This window comes from Vombatus ursinus, unplaced genomic scaffold (genome assembly GCF_900497805.2).
Source record: "Vombatus ursinus unplaced genomic scaffold, bare-nosed wombat genome assembly UNPS02014861.1, whole genome shotgun sequence".
Lineage (NCBI taxonomy): Eukaryota > Metazoa > Chordata > Mammalia > Diprotodontia > Vombatidae > Vombatus > Vombatus ursinus.
This window is the reverse complement of record NW_020954639.1, coordinates 11,230,265-11,250,680: the sequence shown is the minus strand read 5'-3', so window position 1 is coordinate 11,250,680 and position 20,416 is coordinate 11,230,265. Positions and strand designations below refer to the sequence as shown.

The window sequence follows — 20,416 nt, the reverse complement described above, 5'->3', positions numbered from 1 at the left end:
AAAAAAAAAAACCTTAGCATTGCTAAAATTATACCCAAGATCCGTTTTCTCTTTTTCTATAGAATGACTCAATTTCAGAAATTACACACCTCCTAAAACACCTGACAACAGTTCATGTTTTTCAGAGACCCTCAATTTCGGAAGGCCCATGAGTGTCATGATGACTTATACTCAAACTTGGTTTACTTTTTAATTTTTAACCAATCAGATATTTATTAACTATTTATACATGCAGGGCATTCTAGTAGATGTTCTAGGACTTGGTAAGAAATGGTTCCTGCTTGGGGCAGCTAGGTGACGCAGTGGATAGACCACCAGCCCTGAAGTCAGGAGGATCTGAGTTCAAATCTGGCCTCAGACCAAAAACACTTGACACTTAATAGCTGTGTGATCCTGGGCAAGTCACTTAACCCCAACTGCCTTAAAAAAGAAAGAAAGAAAGAAAGAAAGAAAGAAAGAAAGAAAGAAAGAAAGAAAGAAAGAAAGAAAGAAAGAAAGAAGAAAAGAAATGGTTCCTGCTCATAAATAGCTTATATTTTGGGAGATAAAACAGGTAGGCATGAAGATACATTATTTCCTTCCACAGATCAGCGCAAAAATAATTGGTTTAAGAAGGTTTTGGCTTGTAGGTTTAGAAGAAAAGACTATTCCTAGCTGTAGTGCTCAGGTAAGGTGGGACTTGAGGTAGTTCTGAATGTTAGAGAAAGTTTAGCTTGGGGGAGGGGGAAGTGGGCAGGTGGAGAGAATGAGGTGACCACATCCTGTCATGCCTGTGTTCTTGATGTATGTGGATTTTTCTGAAGCTCATGTGCCTGATTTTATGAAGCTTTTCATAGAAGTAAATTGTTAAGTGAAAGAGCTGAGATTACTCTTTAAACTGCATAGAAAGCCAATTTCAAAACTGCTTGTGCTATGGATTGTTTGCCAAGTAGTACTATATTCCTTCAATTTTAGACATGAATCCCAGGGAAGTATTTTTCTGAATTACACATCGGAAAAGTCATTCCCACTAATGCTGAGTTGGGAAATCAAGGCGTTCTTGGCACCCATTCTGTTCTTTAAAAAAAAAAAGGGTTAAAATAAGCCCTTGCTTTGTGATATCTAGCATGTAAATGGGCTGGTTTCTACTAGAAAACTGAGCATCTTATAAATTGAAATTTGGGGCCTGATTATAAAGGACCTCAAGAGGTAAATCAGTCTATCCTTTTTCCTCTAGGAAAGAGCACAAGTAAAATGCCCCATATAAACTGTTTTTCTTTCTTATTAAAAAAGCCTTCCAGTGAAAAAAGATTCAACAGCTTTCTGTAGACATTGTTCCAACATCTAAAAGCTGTTAGCAATGGTTATGACAGCTTTCAGGGGAATTGCAGCAAATTAGTTTTAGCCCCTCTCCACTTTATGTTGAAGTGGTTGGCCAATAACGTCACTCAATTTTGGCTGTACACAGTGAGGTGTTATGCTTGTCAACCAGCAGTATAGGCTTTCATAACCTTATTTAATTCTTAACTTAATAGTCGTAGTCGACCATCAGAATAGAGAGCCCATCAGATGGAGATGGCCGCTTTTCAGAGACAACGCTTAAATGGGAACCATTTCTAAATGTTAACTTGATTTCAAAATGTAAATGGCCCCATCCCTACCTACCCACCACCAGCCTTGTTTCACTTCATGCTTTTTCATGTTCCATCTTCAGTGTCTGCCCACTCGAATTTCTCAGAAGTCGCCCTCGCCGGGTTAGCTAGTAAAGAAAATTTCAGCAGTGTCAATCTACGGAGTGTCAACCTAACAGAACAAAACTCCAACAACAGTGCTGTGCCTTACAAAAAACTGATGTTGCTACAAATTAAAGGTATGTGTGCCTGGGTATCTAAAGTGGTTGTGGAAAGATACTATGTTAAGTCAGTCTGCTGTGACGTTATAAATCTTTGCCTGCCCTCAGGAAGTTACTTTGCATTTGCAACAAAGCAGGAGCTGTTGTCCAGGTCACCAGGTATTGTTTGAACTTCCGTGGAGACTTAGCCATTGACCTTGTGGATTCCCTAATCAAATACTATTCTAGTTTCTAGAGAAAGGCACAACAAGGTGGTAAAATGGTAGAATAGGGAAAGGAAGGGCTAACAGCAAAGGAAACATTGGTAGTCACTGTGGAATCTGAGAAGTACATTGGGGGTATTTCCATCAGAAGGACTGAAATCTCTACAGCCTTCTTAGAACATTATGTTAAGAAGTAGTGAAATAATCGAAGAAAATAGTCTTTATTGGAAGACCTCATAGCGTAATATATTTGCGATATTTTGCAAGTCTTAAAGAGCTGTTTATCCAATCCCTTCCAAAGATTCCAAAGATCTGTTTTTTTTTTCAGGTTGAAGTAGGGAAAGAATAAGATAATGATAGTAGTATCTAGAATTTCTACAGGACTGGAAGGTTTGCAAAGGGGTCTAGAAGAGGTTATGTCATGATGCAGCTGGGTGGTGCTATGAGTAGAGTGGCTTACTTGGAAGTAGAAAGAAGTTATGCAATTTGGCACAGGGTCAAACTCTAAAATATCTTTTGAGTATTAGAGTTCAGATTCAGATCTTCATGACCAAGTCCAAGACTCTCTCCATTGTGACACCAAGTCATCTCCCATAAACTGTAGGGAGAGCATCTTGCAAACCACAAAGCATTAAATTTTAGCTACTAGAAATAGGTAGGTAGCTAGCTAACGCTAAAGCCTTTATTAAGCATGTATGAGATAGCATATGTTATGCCCTATTATTGTTGTTATCGTGTTATTATCCATAGTGGTTTGGTTGTTTTCTTCCCAATGACCATCACCTTGGTTTACCTGAATGATTTCCTTCATGACAGGTAACAGCTATTGGTTGGGGACTTCTGTTTCTCAGTTTATGCCCCCAAAACCATGTTGGCATAATCTTTGCCATTTTTTATTAAGATTTGATCACTTTTAAAAATTTAACATTTATTTAAAACCTATCATATGTGAGACAATTGGGGTAAGAAGAAAAATCTCATAGTCCTTGCTCTTGAAGATATTACAAAGTAAAAAGAGGAGTAAGAAATTTACACACTGTAACAGTATGTAGTTCCTCACATAACTGTAATTCAAGGCAGAGTAGAAAGGAGAAGTTCAAGGCGCTTCGAGAGATTTGAGAAGGGAGTTCTATTCAGCTGGGTCAAGGGGCAGGCTTCCTGGAGGAGGCAGCTCCTGACTCTGCTAAACCACTAACAGCATGCAGGAGGTGAAGTTCGAATAGACCTTCCTATTGAAGTCAGTGCTTTCTTAGAGGTTCCTGAGAAACTTCCAAATCGAGGGAGAAGGTTCACTTCTGAGCAGGAGGCTTGGGATTCTATGTGCAATAAATCTGTGGTGCCTTCTCAGACCCTTGGGACCCCATCCCCGAGCTGTCACCTCCATTGAAAATGGTGCCATCCCATAAATGATGTTCTTGTCAGTGTTCCGGAGGAGAAACGCTGATATTCATAAAAATGAGTGTGTGATACAGTAGGCGCAGGTGAACATAATGTAGCGTAACTGCAATTCCACCAGGCTGCCATTTTAATGTAATCATGTTTCCACTCCTGTAGTGGGGTGTGGGGAAGGCCAACTAATGGGAAATGAAAAGACTAGGAATGTTTATAATCAGGAATACTTTAATTGCAAGATGTCACATAAGACAGTATTGCTTTACGAGGGCACGATGAACTTTTATTTCATGTTTAGGAAGAAGAAATGTGCAGACGAGATTAGTGGAGCCACGAGCTTCATCGCTGAATGGTGGCGATTGCTTTCTACTGTTAACTCCCCACTACTGCTTCCAGTGGGTAGGAGAGTTTGCAAATGTCATTGAGAAAGCTAAGGTTAGTATCCTAACAAAGCATCTCTTTTATATAGGTAGAATTGTCCGGCCCTCATAGGACTATTGGAATGTTTCCAGGACACAGAGTGGCCCATGAAGTCAGTAAAGGCTAGATAAGTTCCATTTCCCTGAATCCTCTCCATGAAGCATGAAAGCTGGAATGCTCTAAGATAAATAGGACATCCTCAGAAAAATGTTGCACATTCATGCCAAAAGGTAGAATTCTGAATTGCAGGGTTTCCTCTGTACTCCATTGTAAAAGAGAAATACGCATGCCTATCAATCCAAAGAATTGGGACACCTGGTACTTCCCCCTAGTTTTTGTTGTTTTTAGTGAAAATAGCTTTAAATGACCAACATTCTTAGGGCCTCTCTGCTCTCAAGATTGCCCTTTCACACGCTCGCCTTTGGTCTGATCTCAGTGTGTACAATTACCCATCGGAATGACCTATTCTATCAGGATAATTATGTTAATCTCTTAGGCATCAGAGCTTGCAACTCTAATTCAGACGAGGAGAGAACTCGGCTGTAGAGCTACTTATATTCAGACCATAGAAGAAGGAATAAATACGCATACCCATGCAGCAAAAGACTTCTGGAAACTCCTGGGTGGCCAGACGAGTTACCAATGTAAGTGTTAATTCTGTTTTAGACTCTGACCAGACTGGAATCCCTTCTCTCCCCCTCCCCCTTCTGCCACCCAGTAATCCTCCCAAACTCCTCTTTGAAATAACTCTTATGTAAAATTCATCATTCAATGATGTGTTCTCCCTACAGCTGCCGGAAATCCAGAAGAAGATGAATTGTATGAAACTGCCATCACAGAAACTAATTGTGTTTACCGCTTAGTGGAAGATAAACTTGTTCCTGATGACTACTACTGGGGCAAAATACCAAAATGTTCCCTTCTGCAGCCAAGAGAGGTACAGGGGGTGGCACTGGGCAGGCCTCTTGTGTACGCCATATTGGCAGCTCTTAAAACCATGTTTAAACTTCTTAAAGAATTGTTTTCCTCTGGATTCTAACAACCATTCCATGTCAACCCAGTGCAGAGGAAACCAAGAGTATTATTTTGCAGGGAAGTAGTTTAGTAATAGTTTTCCTTTTCCAACTCAGCTAAGACTTAATTATTTGTCAGCTCATTCCCCTGGTTTGACTATTAACATCAGTCTTATGTAATATTTTCTAAAGTATGTTTATTCAATAGAAAATTGCAGGAAATGTGTCATATGTACCTATACACACACACATACATACACATGCACAATATGTATATTATATATATATATATATGTATTTATATCTGTTTTATCATATGTATTTATTTTTTGTATGTATGTATTTATTGGGAAATTAGCAGCTATACCGGTGATTTCATCCATTTAAAAAGCTTAGTATTGAAACAATGTCCACTGGTACAGGTGTCATAGTAGATAGAGAGCATTGTACTTGGAATCAGGAAGACCTCAGTTGGAGACCTGTTTTGCTAGTTGTGTGACCCTGGACAAATTACTTAACCTCTCTCTGCCTCAGTTTCCTTGACTATAAAATGGTGATAAGGCTGTTATGATGATCAATGTGTGAGATAACATGTGGAATGCCCTTTATAAACCTTCAAGCGCTGTATAAATGCTAGCTATTTGTAATTTATAATCTTAACACTGTTGCCTAGGGCAACAGGTTAAATGATCTGCGTGTCTTGAATCAAGTTCTTCCTCACTTCAGGGCCAACTTTCAATGTCCTATGATGTGTGTGTGTGTGTGTGTGTGTGTGTGTGTGTGTGTGTGTGTATGTATATGTGCATAAGAGTGTGCGTGTGTGTGTATGCACATATGCATATATGCACAATTTCTAACATGACCATTTGATTTGTCAACTTCCGCTTTTTTTCCCTCACATCAGCAGATATCTATTAAATGTGCACTCAGCTCTACCTAAGACTAGCCAGCACATGCAAAAACTACATAGAATACAGTCCCTACCCTCAAGAAGCTTAAATATAAGAAAGGGATAGAAAAGTTAGAGCAAAAGAATAAGGCAAAGCAGTGTATAAGCAAGGACCAGTTAATAGGGCGAGGGTGTAGTGAGCTCCCGATTAATGCAAATAATGAATCCTGTGAAGTGGTGACATTACTCAAACTCACAATGCATATTTCCACTGGGCCAGAATGAATTACCATATTTTGTATAATTGTGATTTCAAATAGTACAAATCCAAATACATACAACCACTTCATGGGATTCATTATTCACACTAATTGGGATCTGACTGTGCAGATATCTTTAAGAGTTAGACAGTGGAATACTCAATATGATCAAGAGGAGATGTGGCTTGAATGGAGTATGAAAAGGAGGAGAAATGTTGGGTTCTTGAAGATGAAAGTCGGTATGCAATGTCAGAAGGGGACGAATTGGATAAGCCCATAGAACAGAGATGTCAGTTCACGTGTTATTTCCTTGTTCACTCACTTATGCATTATTCATTCATCAAACTAACCTTTCTACCAAATACAAAGATGAATTAAGACCTGGTCCCTGCCCTCAAGCTTCTATCTAGAAAAAAAGAGTAGTAGAAATAACTGACGGAAGGTAGAATCTATAAGTACCCATCAACATGATACAAGAAATGGGGGTTAAGGAGCCCAGTTTGAGGGAAGGGAAGATGACTTATAAATGTGTGAGGACATGGTAAAGGGATGAGCCAGAAGGAAACAGAGAGCACATCAGAAGGAAGAGGAAAGAAAGCTTAGCCACACAAAAGCAGCTCCCAATAGTTATGGTGTTGTTTAGACTGTTCCAGCAGACTATGTCTCATCACACAGTAAAAATGACTGCTTATCTTTGAGTGAGGAAGTCCTTTAAAGAGGTCGCCATAATCTTTTGTTTTGTTTTCACAGGTCTTAGTGTTTGATTTTGGCAGCGAAGTTTATGTATGGCATGGAAAGGAAGTCACATTAGCACAGAGAAAAATAGCATTCCAATTGGCAAAACACTTGTGGAATGGGACCTTCGACTATGCCAATTGTGACATAAATCCTTTAGACCCTGGAGAATGCAATCCTCGTATACCCAGGTACTGTGGCAGCAGGGTGGCTTGGCTCAAGAGGGGCATGCAGTCATGAGTGGGCGCCATTTTTCTGCATCAGTCCCTTTTCACAATTGGTCATGAGGTGGTATGCAAATCACAGCCTGATTACTATGCGACAGCATTGTTTCGAGGTTTTAAAAACTAATCCTGTTCTCAGGCAATAATTTCTCGTTGTTTTCTGGAAGATGTTTAATGACCTCTTTTCAATTTGTTGCAATGAACCAGCATTTCCCACCTGCAGCTTTCCAGCTGTCAAGAAGGTCAGAGAACAGTATTGGTTAAATGCATCTGATAAGAAAATGTTCCAGCATCCAGGATTCAGTGACTCTGATTTCTTGATCTGAAGTCCAGGCAATATAAGTCAAAATTCCCTTCAATTCCCTTTTTAAAAATCTTTACTGATATCTTTTATGTAGGTGATATGATCACCTATATCTTTCAATGTATTCCCATCTCTCCCTTTTCAGAAAGCCGTCCTTGATAATGGAATAAAAAGGAAAGTGGGGAGGGAAGAGTTTAACAATACTCCCTCTGCCTTCAAACCTAGAGAGCCTGGCTTGTCCAGATACTTAAGCCTCAATGTAACAAACTGACCTGTCAGCCATGAGTTATGTTGATTTTATGGTGGTAACATTTTCTGTCTTGGTGAGCACTGAACGTTCGAAGGCCATTTGGACTAGCCAATTTGACCTGGCCCTTTGACTAAATCCTGGATTCAGGCTGCACTTGAGGACCTAGAGGGCCACAGGTGGCCTCAAGGCCACAGGTTCCCCACCTCTGAGACACTGCCACTATCCTTGCCTGATTGTTGTAATGTGATGCACTGTCAGTCACTGATTACCCCATGCTATTACAAACTCTATAGTGTTTCCCTAACTTTGCTTCATAAGAACCTTGGCCTGTATATGACTCCCACTCCACTTTGAGCCTTATGCTGTCAGACTCCCAACCTCATTCTCCTGACTAACTTCTGCTCTATATATAGAATTCTAGCTCTGATCTTAGAACAATTTATCTCAGTATATTACTTTTAATTAATTTAGTAGAATTTAAAATTAAATTTACTTTTAAACATATTATTTTTATTTATCTCAAGATGTTACATATCTCATCACTCCTTTCCCCAAGTTTATTTACTCCCTTATGATGCTGATTTATACCATCTTGAAGAAAACATTTCTTTAGAACCACGGAATTACAGTGGAAAAGGAGAAAAGGACGTTATTAGTGATCTATCCAACCCTTTAATTTAGATCAGAACACTAGAAATGAGCGCAGACAACAGAAGTAATTTTCCCGAGGTAACATAGATACTTAGCTGGGACTGCCTTTTAGGTCTCTGTTTCCCTGGGTTCCACTAATGTCGTTTACTTATATTTTAGACCTAATATTAAAAAAAATAATAATAAGACTTGCATGTGGTAAAGTCCTTTTTATTTTCAGAACACACATCTATGCCATTGGTTGTCCAGATTGTGTTAAAGGGGAAATTGTCTCCTAAAGCTCATACTTTAGTCTAGGATTTTATATCTTTAGAAGCTGAAATGTACTCTTGAATATAGCATCCAGAGAAGTATGTGTGAAAGTGCATGTGGTATGTATGCAATGAGCTAAGAATCTAACAAAAGTACAGTGCTTCCCTCCATCCTTCAAAAGATTGAGGTTTTCCCCCTTAATGAATATCATTTGAGTATCAAATTTTTGTTTGTTTTGAATTCTACATGAAAACCTGTAGAAAATTCCCATGGGACAGGACATTTACTATAATTTCTACCCATGCAATTTGCATCTCAGTTTTGTAGAGGACTGAGAAGTGCTAGCTAAGTGTCCAGAGAGGGTAGAGCAGCAGAGTGACCACCAGGTGTTTAGTGAGTGTGCACTGGGAGCAGAAAAGAAACTGGCTCTTGTAGACACTTCCTGCTTTTCAGATGCTTACAGCCTCACTGGAGAAAGACAGTGAACACATGGAGCAATAATTAGCAAACCATCTAGGACAGAAAATGATCAGGAGGCCCAGAATTAAATAGAAAGAAGAGGAGAATGAGGTAAAATACCATTTGGGGAACTTTGAAGTACTTTCAGTGATCCAGCATTGCTCCTTGGGTTTTACACCCTAGTTTTCTCCTGGTGGTACCATATGGCTAGAAACTATACATAGAAGACCCCAATCCTAGAGAAGACAAAATCTCAGGTTTTCCAAAGGGTAATGGAAGCTGTAAGTGGGCTGTAGCATGTGACCATTGCTAACTAGCTCATGAGAAGTACATTCAAAAAGGACATCATCAAGTTCAGTATGACTGAAGAGGGAGAGATAGCCGATGGATAGCTTGAGTGCCACAGTGGAATCCGTGAAATATGGGTTAAAATTTAGTGGTTTTAGTAGTTTTAAGCTAATAAAGCCTAAAATTAAGACTTTTGGAGATGCTCAATATTAAGACACCCAGAGATGGGCCTCCGTTACGTTGGGAGGATCCTCCATAGTGAAAAGCCACAGATGAGTCTCACTCAAGAAGTCATGGAGTGGCTCTTACCTGCACTAGGAGAGAGAGTGAGATCACATAGATTCATCAGCGTATAAACAATAAGTGATGGGCCTGTTGTTTGCCAATATAATTTCCATTTTTGCTTTGTAAACTAACAAGAGGCTTCTAGGAACCCTATTCTTAGCCTAGTCTGCTAACTCCTCTTAACTTTATTTTAAAGAAAAAAACTAAACTTGGCTGAGACTCTAACTCCAAGGCTGTTTGCCACTGTTTTGCATGCCTTGCATTGTTGGGGCCCCTGTCAGATAAGAAGATTGGCCTAGACAGTCTCAGGGGTCTCTTCTAGCGTGTTGAGTCTGTGATTCAAATGACTTCTTGCTCCCTAGACTCCCTTTTTCATAGGTCATTTCAGGGAGGTCCACAGGGCAATATTTTGCATCACAATATATTACTCACCGTTCTATTTTTGCTGCTTCATTTTGTGGTATCACCCCAACAGCAAGAGGGCAAATTGTGCCAGATGTGTCTGTAATTTGCCTTTATTTATATGCTCTTACATGATGCCTTATAGCTATGATCCATGGATCAAATTGAGGGCTAATTGAAATGTACTGACTGCGATTTTTATTTCCCCAAAGATTAAAATTTGTATTACAAAAAAAAATTATGGTTTATGTATCCCAAAGCAATAAACCTATGGGGAAAAGCATTTGGAGTATTAAAGAAGTAGACCCCTAGGCTATAAACTGTGTGCATAATTAAAAATAAAATTAACCTCGAATTTTCCATTATAGTGACATCATTTTAATTTTAGAAGAGACTTTTAAAAATCATATAAGTAAATATCTTTCATTGGATGAATGGGGAAGCTAAGGCTCAGGGAAATTAAGTGACTTGCCCCAAGTTATAGATCTAATTATTGGCACACCTGAGACTGAAACCTGGTTTCTTTCCTGATAATGGACCATTCTACTATACCATAGGATTTCTTCCCTGCTACAAGTACAGAACCTTGAAAAATAAAAGTTAGGAAAGCACTTTGCCACTTACTCTTAAGAAGTAAGCCAACCTAACAAGCCTGCAGAGCATACCCGATTTAAAGGACACCACCACACCACCACACCACAATGAAAAAGCACAGCCCTTCACAGCATTTTGTTTTTGCCCATACACCTGAGTTATGGTTCCTTCTGAAGACTTCTTTTCCCAGGTGATGACCTTGATTTGTCTCTGCCATCCACTAAGAATGTGAAAACTCAGTTCAAAAACAAATGGCAACTGATCATGCTACATGGGTCACAGTACTGACAGGAGACATCTGAAACAGACCATTGGGATCAGTGATGTCTCCTTAAGTCCTACTCCAATGGATCATTATTATGCCTGGGAGTTGACTCTAGGTTTTCTTTCTTTTTTTAAAATAGTTCTTTTTTCTTAATTATTGAGTTCCAAATTCTTTCCCTTTCTCCCATCCTTCCCCCATCCATCAAGAAAGCAAGCAATATGATATCAGTTATACATGTGAAGTCATGCAAATTAGAAACTCTAGGTTTTCAAAGGCCATTCCAAAGGAAAATAAGATCTGATAGGACTTTCCAAGCTGGAAAGTCTGTAGAGTATGGGCCCAGAAATAGGTTAAATACCTGTTGTGAGAAGTCAGGCTAGCTAAGGACAGAGAAGCTCATTACCAGAAGCTTGGCCATCAGGTTATTAATGCCTATGGCAACTCATGCAACCATCTACCAAGATGTAAAGGGTTTAAGATCTGGGACAGTGGAGTCAGGGCCCACACTGATGAAATCCCAGATCTTTCAAAGGATTGAAGACAGACATAGTGAAGTGCTCAATCTTTTCCAATAACCAAAGACCTGGCTTTGAAGAATTAAAAATATCTATAATTGAAATATCTATAATTTCTAATTCTTTAAAGCCTGGTCATTGATTATGCCATGAAAATCCCCTAGTGTGTACATCACCACATCTTACTTCAATCCTTTCTCTACCTTGCCCTGGAAGAGTCAGACTGGGAAAATAACTACTTTCAAGAGAGCTTTAGTGCTTATTTTCCCAACCTGACTTTTTTCCATGTTAGGGCAAGAAGGTAAAGAAAGACAGATTCTAAAATGCAAAGAAAGTTATGATTGTTCCAAGTTCACATTCATCTTGCTTTTCTTTTAGTTTTGCTATCTGTTCCTGTTGTCTCAAATTGCCTTTCTTGTGGCCTTTGAAATTAATATTTCAATCCATAAAAGTCCATTTTGTAAAATATGAAAATAGACTGCATTAGAGCTACAAGGAAGGACCTGGAGAGTCCCTAAACTACAATGCCATAGAACATGGAATTCATCAGAAACTGGATCTCTTTTTAGGTTTCAACCAAAGGAACCCCTTCCTGGAAGTACAGAGAAATCTGCCTTTCACATGGTCACTGTTTCATAGAAACTCCAAAGTTCAGCATTGTAGCTGAGCTCCTGTGTCATATTAGCAAATTCCTATTTTGTAGAACTGAGTCTTGAAAACATGTACTTAAAATGTTCTTGTGTGTGGGATTTGCTGCTCTTATTATCCAAGTTGTGTTATTAGTGTGGGGACTTTATTGATTTGTATTAAAAATAAATATTAGTGTGCGCTCTCTGTCCTTCTCTGTGTGTGTATGTCTCTCTCCCTCTCTTCCTCCCTCTTTCTTCCCCCTTCTCTGTCTCTCTCTCTCTCTCTCTCCCCCACACATTTTCTTTCTCTCTGTCTGTCTCTCTCCCCCCCTTCTCTTTCCTCCCTCCTTCTCTCTCTCTCCTTTCTCTTTCTCTCTCTCTCTGCCCCCCCCCCTCCTCCCTTCTCCCCCTCTGCTCCCATCTCATCCTTATTTGTCTTTCATACACAGAAAAGGACAAGGGCGGCCTGATTGGGCAATATTTGGAAGACTCACTGAGCACAATGAGACTATTCTCTTCAAAGAAAAATTTCTTGATTGGACTGAAATGAAGAAGCCTTGTGAAAAGAACTCCAGTGAGCTCACCCCACAGAAGGTATTCCATTTGTCCTCATTTGGCATTTGGGGTGGTGTTTATTCCCCCCAAAGGGAGGTCACTGAAGCTAAAAATGTTCCCCCTCAGGCTCTCCTTGTAGAATTGTAGAGTGGCTTCTAACTATGTACGGATTCCAAGCGATGAAATCTGTTTCCTTCCTGGGCCCTCCCAGCTTGATAATAAGGAAACTACTTCATGAGCTTTGCCTCTCTGCACTTTGGTATGTTGCATCTCCAAGCTTCTCCCCATTAAAAGCCAAAGTAACACAAGAAATATATCGGGATGAAGTGTGAAAATGTCTCCAGACACTGGCATAAGAATAGATGAAATGGTACTGAGTGTGACAGGAGAACTTTCTGTAGAAATATGGGTAAAGGAAAAGGAATGTCTCTGTTCTCTTGCAGGAAGAGTCTAGGTCTGAGGTTAAGGCCTACGATGTAATGCTGATGGTGCCGGTGCCCCAAGTGACTGTCGGCACCATCTTGGATGGAGTCAATATTGGCCGTGGCTACGGACTTATTGAAGGGGATGACCAGAGGCAATTTGAGATTGCTAGTGTTTCTGTGGACGTTTGGCACATCTTGGAATTTGACTACAGTAGGCTCCCCAAACAGAGCATTGGGCAGTTCCATGAGGGAGACACGTATGTGGTGAAATGGAAGTACATGGTGAGCACTGCAGGTTAGTGAATTCTTTCATCTTGATCAAGCTAATAATCCCCTAGCTGCAACACTGACTTTGCAAACAGCACTTTTTGCTGTGAAATTTTCTTATTTGTGTGATGTCTTATTCCCAGCTGGGCAGGTACCAGGTAACAATCTTACCATGCATTTAGAGGGCCATTCCCTTACCTCTTAAGAGTAGAAGAGGAGAAATTCCCACCAGCTTGGCACAGTCAATGATCTTTTTCCAAAACCCCTCTTTAAACAGAATTCAGCTTGTATATTTGCCTCTCCCTTTTTTTTCTGTTTAACACTGGTTTTCTATATATGTGTTTAAATTATATATCTGTGAGTTTTATTTTGTGGCTACATATTAGTTACTGGAAAGATTTTAGAGCATAATTGGATAAACCAAATTCAAGTAATTTTAAATCGAAACCGTACTACGAGCAAGGCAGTGTGGCAGAGGAAGACTGCATGAGGATGGGAAAGAAAGCACTGGATTTGGATCCCAGGGACTGCATTCAAGTCCTGACTCCACTATTTCCCAGCTGTGTGATGTTGGGCAACTCCCTCAGATTCTCCAAGCCTCAGTTTCCCCATCTATAAAATAGAAACAGTACTTTCACTACCTCACTTTTAAGGTTGTAGGGAACAAATAATATAATATATGTGAACAAGCCTTGGGATCATTACATGCTTATATAGGATTATACATACAAACCTAATGATAACTTCCAACCTGCTTTATTCTCATTATTATAAAAAGGCTTTATAATAGTGCTATTTTCCTTTCTCAGAGGATGAGGCATAGTAACAGTATTTCATTGGTTTGGTTAAATAGATACTTTTGCAACAATGATTGCCTACATTTATCCAGCAAGTTAAAGTTGGCAAAATTTTTAATGTACATTATCTCACTTGAATCTCACAATAACCCCATGAGGTATTGGTTCTATACATATTATCCCCATTTTACAGCTAAGGAAGCTAAGGCTCAGAGAGTTAAGTAACTTGCTCATGGTCACCTAGCTAATAAGCCTTAACAGCCAGATTTGAACCCCAGTTGTCCTGATTTCAAGCCCAGCATTCTAACCACTGTGCGTCACTGCTTGCTTTTATAGCCAAACTTCTCACAGGCCGCTGTCCATATAACAATTCCTATACAAAAGGTTACATTCTATTTCTACCAGCGAAGAAGAGAGAAAAAGGAGACCTGTAAAAAGGAGCCCTTCATGGGACTCTTGATAGAATTATTTTTCTGTGTCATCAGAAGCAATGACTTGAAACTTTTATCATCTTTCCTCATCCTTATTTCTTTCATTCAATAGAAATATGTGTTAAACACCTCCTGTGTTCAGCACCTGGGCCAGCTACTGGAAGAAATACAAAGTTTAGATAAGACGTGTAGTCCTTGCCCTCATGGTGCTTACAGTCTAGTAGAGGAATGAGACGCCACCACAGATAGCTATAATGCACAATACCACGTGATATGTGTGCGTTAAAGAAGTATGAAACAGATTGCTATGTGAGGTCTAAGGTGAGAAGGTCATTACTAACCGGGGTGAAGTGGCAGAGGGAATGATGAAGAAAAGCTTCATGGAAGAGGTGGCAGTTGGGTCGAACTGGGTAGGAATTAAATAGACAGACAAGAGAAGACATTCCAGGCTTAGGAAGAGTAAGAGAAAAAGTGTAGACATACAGGGAGAGTATCGGGCACATTCTTAGGGCAAAGAGAAGTCAGATCTGGTTGTAGTAAAGAATGAGTGGAAGGGCGTAATGGGGAGTATATAGAAAGGATAGGGTGGTACCAGATTGTAGAGGACCTCAGAGCGTCGAGAAGGCGAGAAGGAACCAGCAAGGACAGAAGAAGAGCAGTTAGGTAGAAGTCCCGTCAGGGCAGCGGGATGGTATCTCTGAAGCCAAAGGAGAAGGGAGTACCCACAAGCAGGGCATGAATCAACCGTGTCAAAATGTGTCAGAGAAGTCGAGAAGGATGAGCACCAAACAAAGGGCAGTGGATGTGACCCTTCAGGGCTGGCTCTTTGGTTACCTCAAAAGAACAGTCTAAACAGAGCAAGGGGGTGACAGAATCCATGAGTGACTTTCTGAGGAGAGAACGATTGGCGAAGAAGTGGCAATCCTGGGCATCGACCGCTTTTTCAAGAAGTTCTATAATGAAGGAAAAATGAGAAATAGGAAATTAGTACCTGAGTGGAATAGAGAGGCAAAGAGCATTAAAGATTGGAGAGACTTGGAGGGAATAAGGGAACAGGCATTTATTAAGTGCCTACTGTGTGCCAAGCACTGTGCTAAGTGCTTTACAAATACCACCTCATTTGAGCTGGAGAATGTTTTCTGGCAGAAAGGAAGAAGCCAAGAGAGAGAGAAGTTGAGGGTTACCTAAAAATGGAGATGGTTACAGTAGCAAGGGCTGGAAGGAGACAGGACAGGATTGGATCTTAAAGCACAGATTGAAGTGAGTTAGCCTGAGGAAGCTATAGTTGTACCAGAGAGAGAGAGAGAGAGAGAGAGAGAGAGAGAGAGAGAGAGAGAGAAAGAGTGCTCTTTCTGAGAGGGAAGGGAAGGAGGAAAGAATGGATGCTGCCGCTGCTGAAAAGCTCAGAACCAGAGAGTTGAAGGAGGTGGTGTCGGGTGGCCTGAAGATGATTGTAGGGCATCTGAGAAGGTGCCGCCGAAGTTATGAATGGATTTATTGATTCCCCCCAGACCTGTCATTTCATCATTGTAGGGAGGTTCCCAGTGAGAAAGAAAATATCTTCTACTCATTTGAATCTTCAGCTTGGAGTCTTAGAGATTTGAGGGAACTGAGAAGGTAAGTGCTTAAGGTGCACAGCCAGTATGCATCACAGGTGGTATGTGAACCCAAGTCATCCTGACTCTGAGGTCAGTTCTCTGTCCACTATGCTGTGACATCAATTCATGGTGGTTAAAAGGTGCTTGATTTCATGCCTTTCTCTAGCAATGATGATGGTGGCAGGTATTGGGGTGGAGAGAAAGTCTTGAGGTCCAGGGGTCAGAGGAAGAGAGTTGGCATAAGGACCTGGAAATGTGTAGATCTTAGCAACAATATGGAGAGAAGGGGTTCTAAATGGATTGCCCAGACTTGAGAGGAAGAAAAGTGATTGAGGGAAGGAGTGAAGGGAATGTTCTAGAAGTAGCAATAGGGAACGAGGCCTACCTCAAATCTTCTCTTTGGGGGTACTTTTATTTGGAGTTAGGTGTCATTTAATCTGTGTACAATGACTGGATTTACTTAGTTGACATGGTCTGCAAGAATATATCTGTCAGTAATTTTTTGAGAAGCTTCAGTAAAAAGCTGTAGTTACAAAATCAAGCTTAGAACTTTATGAACTAAAGATTAAATCTCTTTATGTCACCTCAAATATTGCCATTTTGGTCTCTCTACTTGACATATCTAAATGAAAAGCTAAAGTGAAATATCTAAAAATTCCCCAAGCACTCACCAAAACAGAAATCTGAGAGCTAGGAGGATGAAAAGGAAGAAATGTGGATATGATGCCTCTCTCCCATTGATTTCAAAGCACATAATTTCACTTGACCAATTTACTTAAGAGAGATTAGGCTTGAGTTCTATGTAATCTCAGGTCCTGCAAGTTGGCAATGTGATTTCTAGTAACTTATTCCTTACAGCCTGTATACAGAAACCTGTTCATCTTCAGAGAAACATGTCCTTCTTTCTTAGGCCAGATGGGCCTTGGGGGACCCATTGACAGCTGTTGAAAACCCATCAGCTCTGACTGGTGCTAAGCAGAATAAACAAACCCTTATCCAAATAGAGATTCATCTTAGATTATGCTCTGTGCTGGTAGGCGAAAGAGAAAGAAAACAGGAAATTTGAAGGTAACAGTTGACTCATGGAAATGTATGTTGCATGAGGAAACTACAGAACACCACTCAAATGCATAAACCTCAGATATAAGCTACACGTAAAATACAAGTGTAGATGGGTCGCTTGACAAAGGAATAAATGGGCAATATGCAAGTAGATGTATAGTGATTCTCTTACCCGGTATAGATTTGAACAAGCAGAAGAGACAAGTGAGGAAAAGGAGCTAAGACCTCCAGCGTAACAATAGACCATCAGAGCAATTTAGCTGGGGGCCAACATGAAACTGTACTGACTGCCCCACCTGCTCCACCCCAGAACTTTTTTTTTAATCACCTCTCAATGGACCAAATGTCCATCTATTAAAGGGCAAGGTCTGGAAACACTTTTGCAAAGCAGTAAACAACTTTGAAAATGTCCAGGTGCTAGAGAATTCAATTGGAACAGGAAGCATCCGGATTTCCAAAAGTGCCTTTGGGGGACAGCAAAACACAACCGTATGGCATTTGCAGACTATTTCACCAACAGGGGAACCCTGGTTCACTGGAATGACTCTGTTGATTGGTCCAAAAGGTGACAGACCCCCACAGGGAGGCAGCTGGAGGTGGTTCTAGAAATATAGCCCTCCATTGTAGCACCTTCTAGGAGAGCAGGATTCTGCAGGGGTCAGCAGAAAACAGCAGCTGTGGGGACAGTTCCCCCCACCCCATCCCAGCTATGTTTGCTGATACTGGCCAGGCTGCACAAGAGACAAGCCATTGTGACCTGAGGGGGTAAGAGAAGATGTAATTAGATAGTCGTCTCAGTGCCACAAGTGCTTGATTTGAAGCCCAATATTCTCTTCAAGGGGATCCAGGGGAATGGTATTCTTTTACTAAGTGAAATTTATAGCAAAAAAATACAGCTGACATTAGGTTCCTCCAAGGGATGATGTGACCCTTGCTCCAGCAAGGTAGAAGGTGGTCAAATGGAGCAGTAGAAGACAATTAAAGCATTTCAGGCCTGAGAAGAAACTTCAGGCACCATCCCTGAACAGGAATTTCTGTTACACTGGGGGGCGGGGGGGGGGGCGGGGGAAGACGCCAACCTTTTTTTTTTTCTACTGTATTCCTTTGTGCAGTTTGGTGAGAAGCTTAGGGAACCATTCTCAAGATGTTTTTAAATGCATAAAATAACATACAAAGAATTACAGAGGAAACCAATTATTTTGAAAAGTACAGTTGTCAAAATATATTTTAAAACAAATTCACCAACCCCGTGCTCTCTGATATCCCTGATAAGCGGTCATCTACCTCCCCTCGAAGACCTATAAGGAAACGGAACCCACCATTCCCTCAAAGGTCCATCATGCTTGGAAGCAGGAAACTAAATCTGCTTCTCTGCATCTACTACCCAATGTTCCTCATTCTGACCTCTGGGGCTAAGCAGAATAAATCCAATTCCTCTTTTGTGCAATAATCCTTCAAGTATTTTTAGACAGCAAGCATGTGCCCTCTCTCCCTTCCCAAGTCTTCTCCAGACTAAACGCTTCTGTTTGTTGCACTTCTCGTTTTTAGGTGGTGTGTGTGTGCCTTTAAGTTTCTTTAAACTGACCTTCTAGAGTGTTCTGCAGTCCCTGGTGACCCTTTTGTGGATAGAATTCCAGTTTGTCAGGGGCCTTCCTAAAACATGCCATCCGGAACTGAACATAGTACAGAGGAGCCCAGATGTGATCGAACCACAGTAGGGTAGAACAACACCTAATAGTTATGAGATCTGAGCTATCCCTGACTGGTTGACCCAGGGAGGTAATTCATGATCTTTTCATGGTGCTTCCATTTTTCCACCATTATTATCAAACACACTTCCCAGAGGACATCTTGACAATGCATGTGATGACTTGGAAGGATTTTGTCATTGCTTGAAATCTAATAAGGATTGACCATGCTCTTAGCATGCAAGTACACATGTGATCGTTGCCAAAGAGATTGACCTAGAGTTCTTGATAGCGTTGGTATAATCAGAGACTCACAGAGTGGGAAGGGACTTCAAAAGCTATCTCATTTCCAGACCATACCTAAGAATGTTGTCCATGGTATCCCTGAACTTCCATAAAGTCATGGAGTTGGAGAGCTGAAGGGACCTTCAAGACCAATTCCTACTTCACTGAAGACACTCTCCACATACCCCGATGACCTTTGGGAAGGGGGAACTCACTTTATCCTGAGGCAGCCCCTTTCCCCTTTGGATAACTCAAACTACTAGTCACTGTTTTTCACTTCAATCTGAGCCTTTTTGAAACTCTTAAGAGTTGGTCAACTGTGTAGATTAAAGAGAAATAAGTCACTAGATGCCATAGGAAAATTGCTGGACTTGGAATTAGGAGACCTAAGCTTTAATTTTGGCCCTGACACACTTCCCAGCACTGTGATTATCATCATGGACAAGAAGACATTTTGCCTTTCTGAGCCTCAATTTTCTTATCTATAAAATGAGGATAATATTACTTAGCCTGCCTACCTCACAGGATTGATTGTAGGAAATAGCTCTTTTTGAATCCTAAAGTGCTAAAGAAATAGAAGCAATTTAAAAAAAAAAAAGAAATGGAAGACATTGTTATTATTATAACTTCCTAATTTAAAAAAAAACCTTTAAAATTTAATTTTGCTCAGTACTTAAATCCTCCATTGGAGCTGTGATTTCATCCATGAGGGTACTCCTTCTGGGGGTGCCCTACATTGAATCAGTCTCATTCGTGCTCCTTTCCAAGGGTTCCTGTCATCCTAGAAATCTGTCATAAAGGATCTGCTTGGCATGCTGGAGGTCTGCTTTTGATTAGGCCTTTGAAGAATTTGATAAAATCAGAAATAGTTAAATACAACCATCGGGGTAAATTCACACTGAGGTCTAAGTTTGGCTGTGTTGACATAGAACCAATTTAGCGGAAGTACTGAAAATTCTGAATTATGGAATCTGTTTCTTTTAATGTGGCTTTATTTCAGCAGCTCAAACTAGACTAATCAGTTATCATTTAGTAGTAGTCCTAAAAAAAACACTTTAATTGATTAACAATAACAATAATAATAATAGACATTCACATAGTGCTTTGAGGTTTGCAAAGGTGCTATACATCATTTGTCTCCTTTGAGGCTCTGTGAGATATAAGTCCTTTGGGTATCAACATCTCTATTCTATAGATAAGCCTAGTGAAGCTGACTTGCCCATGGTTACCCAGATAATAAGCATTAGAGGAAGGCTTGGAATCTAGATATTCCTGAGATCAAATCCAATGACCACCAAATGCCCACTCTGCCAGGCTTCCTCCAAGTAGTAGCTGGCATTTATGGAGTGCCTCACCATTTTGAAACATAACTAGACTTCATTTGATCCCCACAGCAACCCTACGAGGTAAGGTACTATCTATTTCTCAGATGAGGAAACTGAGGTTT

The 20,416-nt window shown here is 40.4% G+C and overlaps 1 protein-coding gene across 1 annotated transcript in view; it reads left to right on the top strand.

The window, feature by feature from the left end:
* Positions 1–20,416, top strand: part of SVIL (supervillin) — a 160,880-nt gene that overhangs the window by 121,796 nt on the left and 18,668 nt on the right. The window contains exons 21-27 of the mRNA XM_027841567.1: positions 1,694–1,849; positions 3,725–3,861; positions 4,343–4,490; positions 4,638–4,783; positions 6,759–6,934; positions 12,311–12,455; positions 12,860–13,136. Of these exons, the coding sequence (XP_027697368.1) occupies positions 1,694–1,849; positions 3,725–3,861; positions 4,343–4,490; positions 4,638–4,783; positions 6,759–6,934; positions 12,311–12,455; positions 12,860–13,136 (1,185 nt within the window). The remainder of the gene's footprint in view (positions 1–1,693; positions 1,850–3,724; positions 3,862–4,342; positions 4,491–4,637; positions 4,784–6,758; positions 6,935–12,310; positions 12,456–12,859; positions 13,137–20,416) is intronic.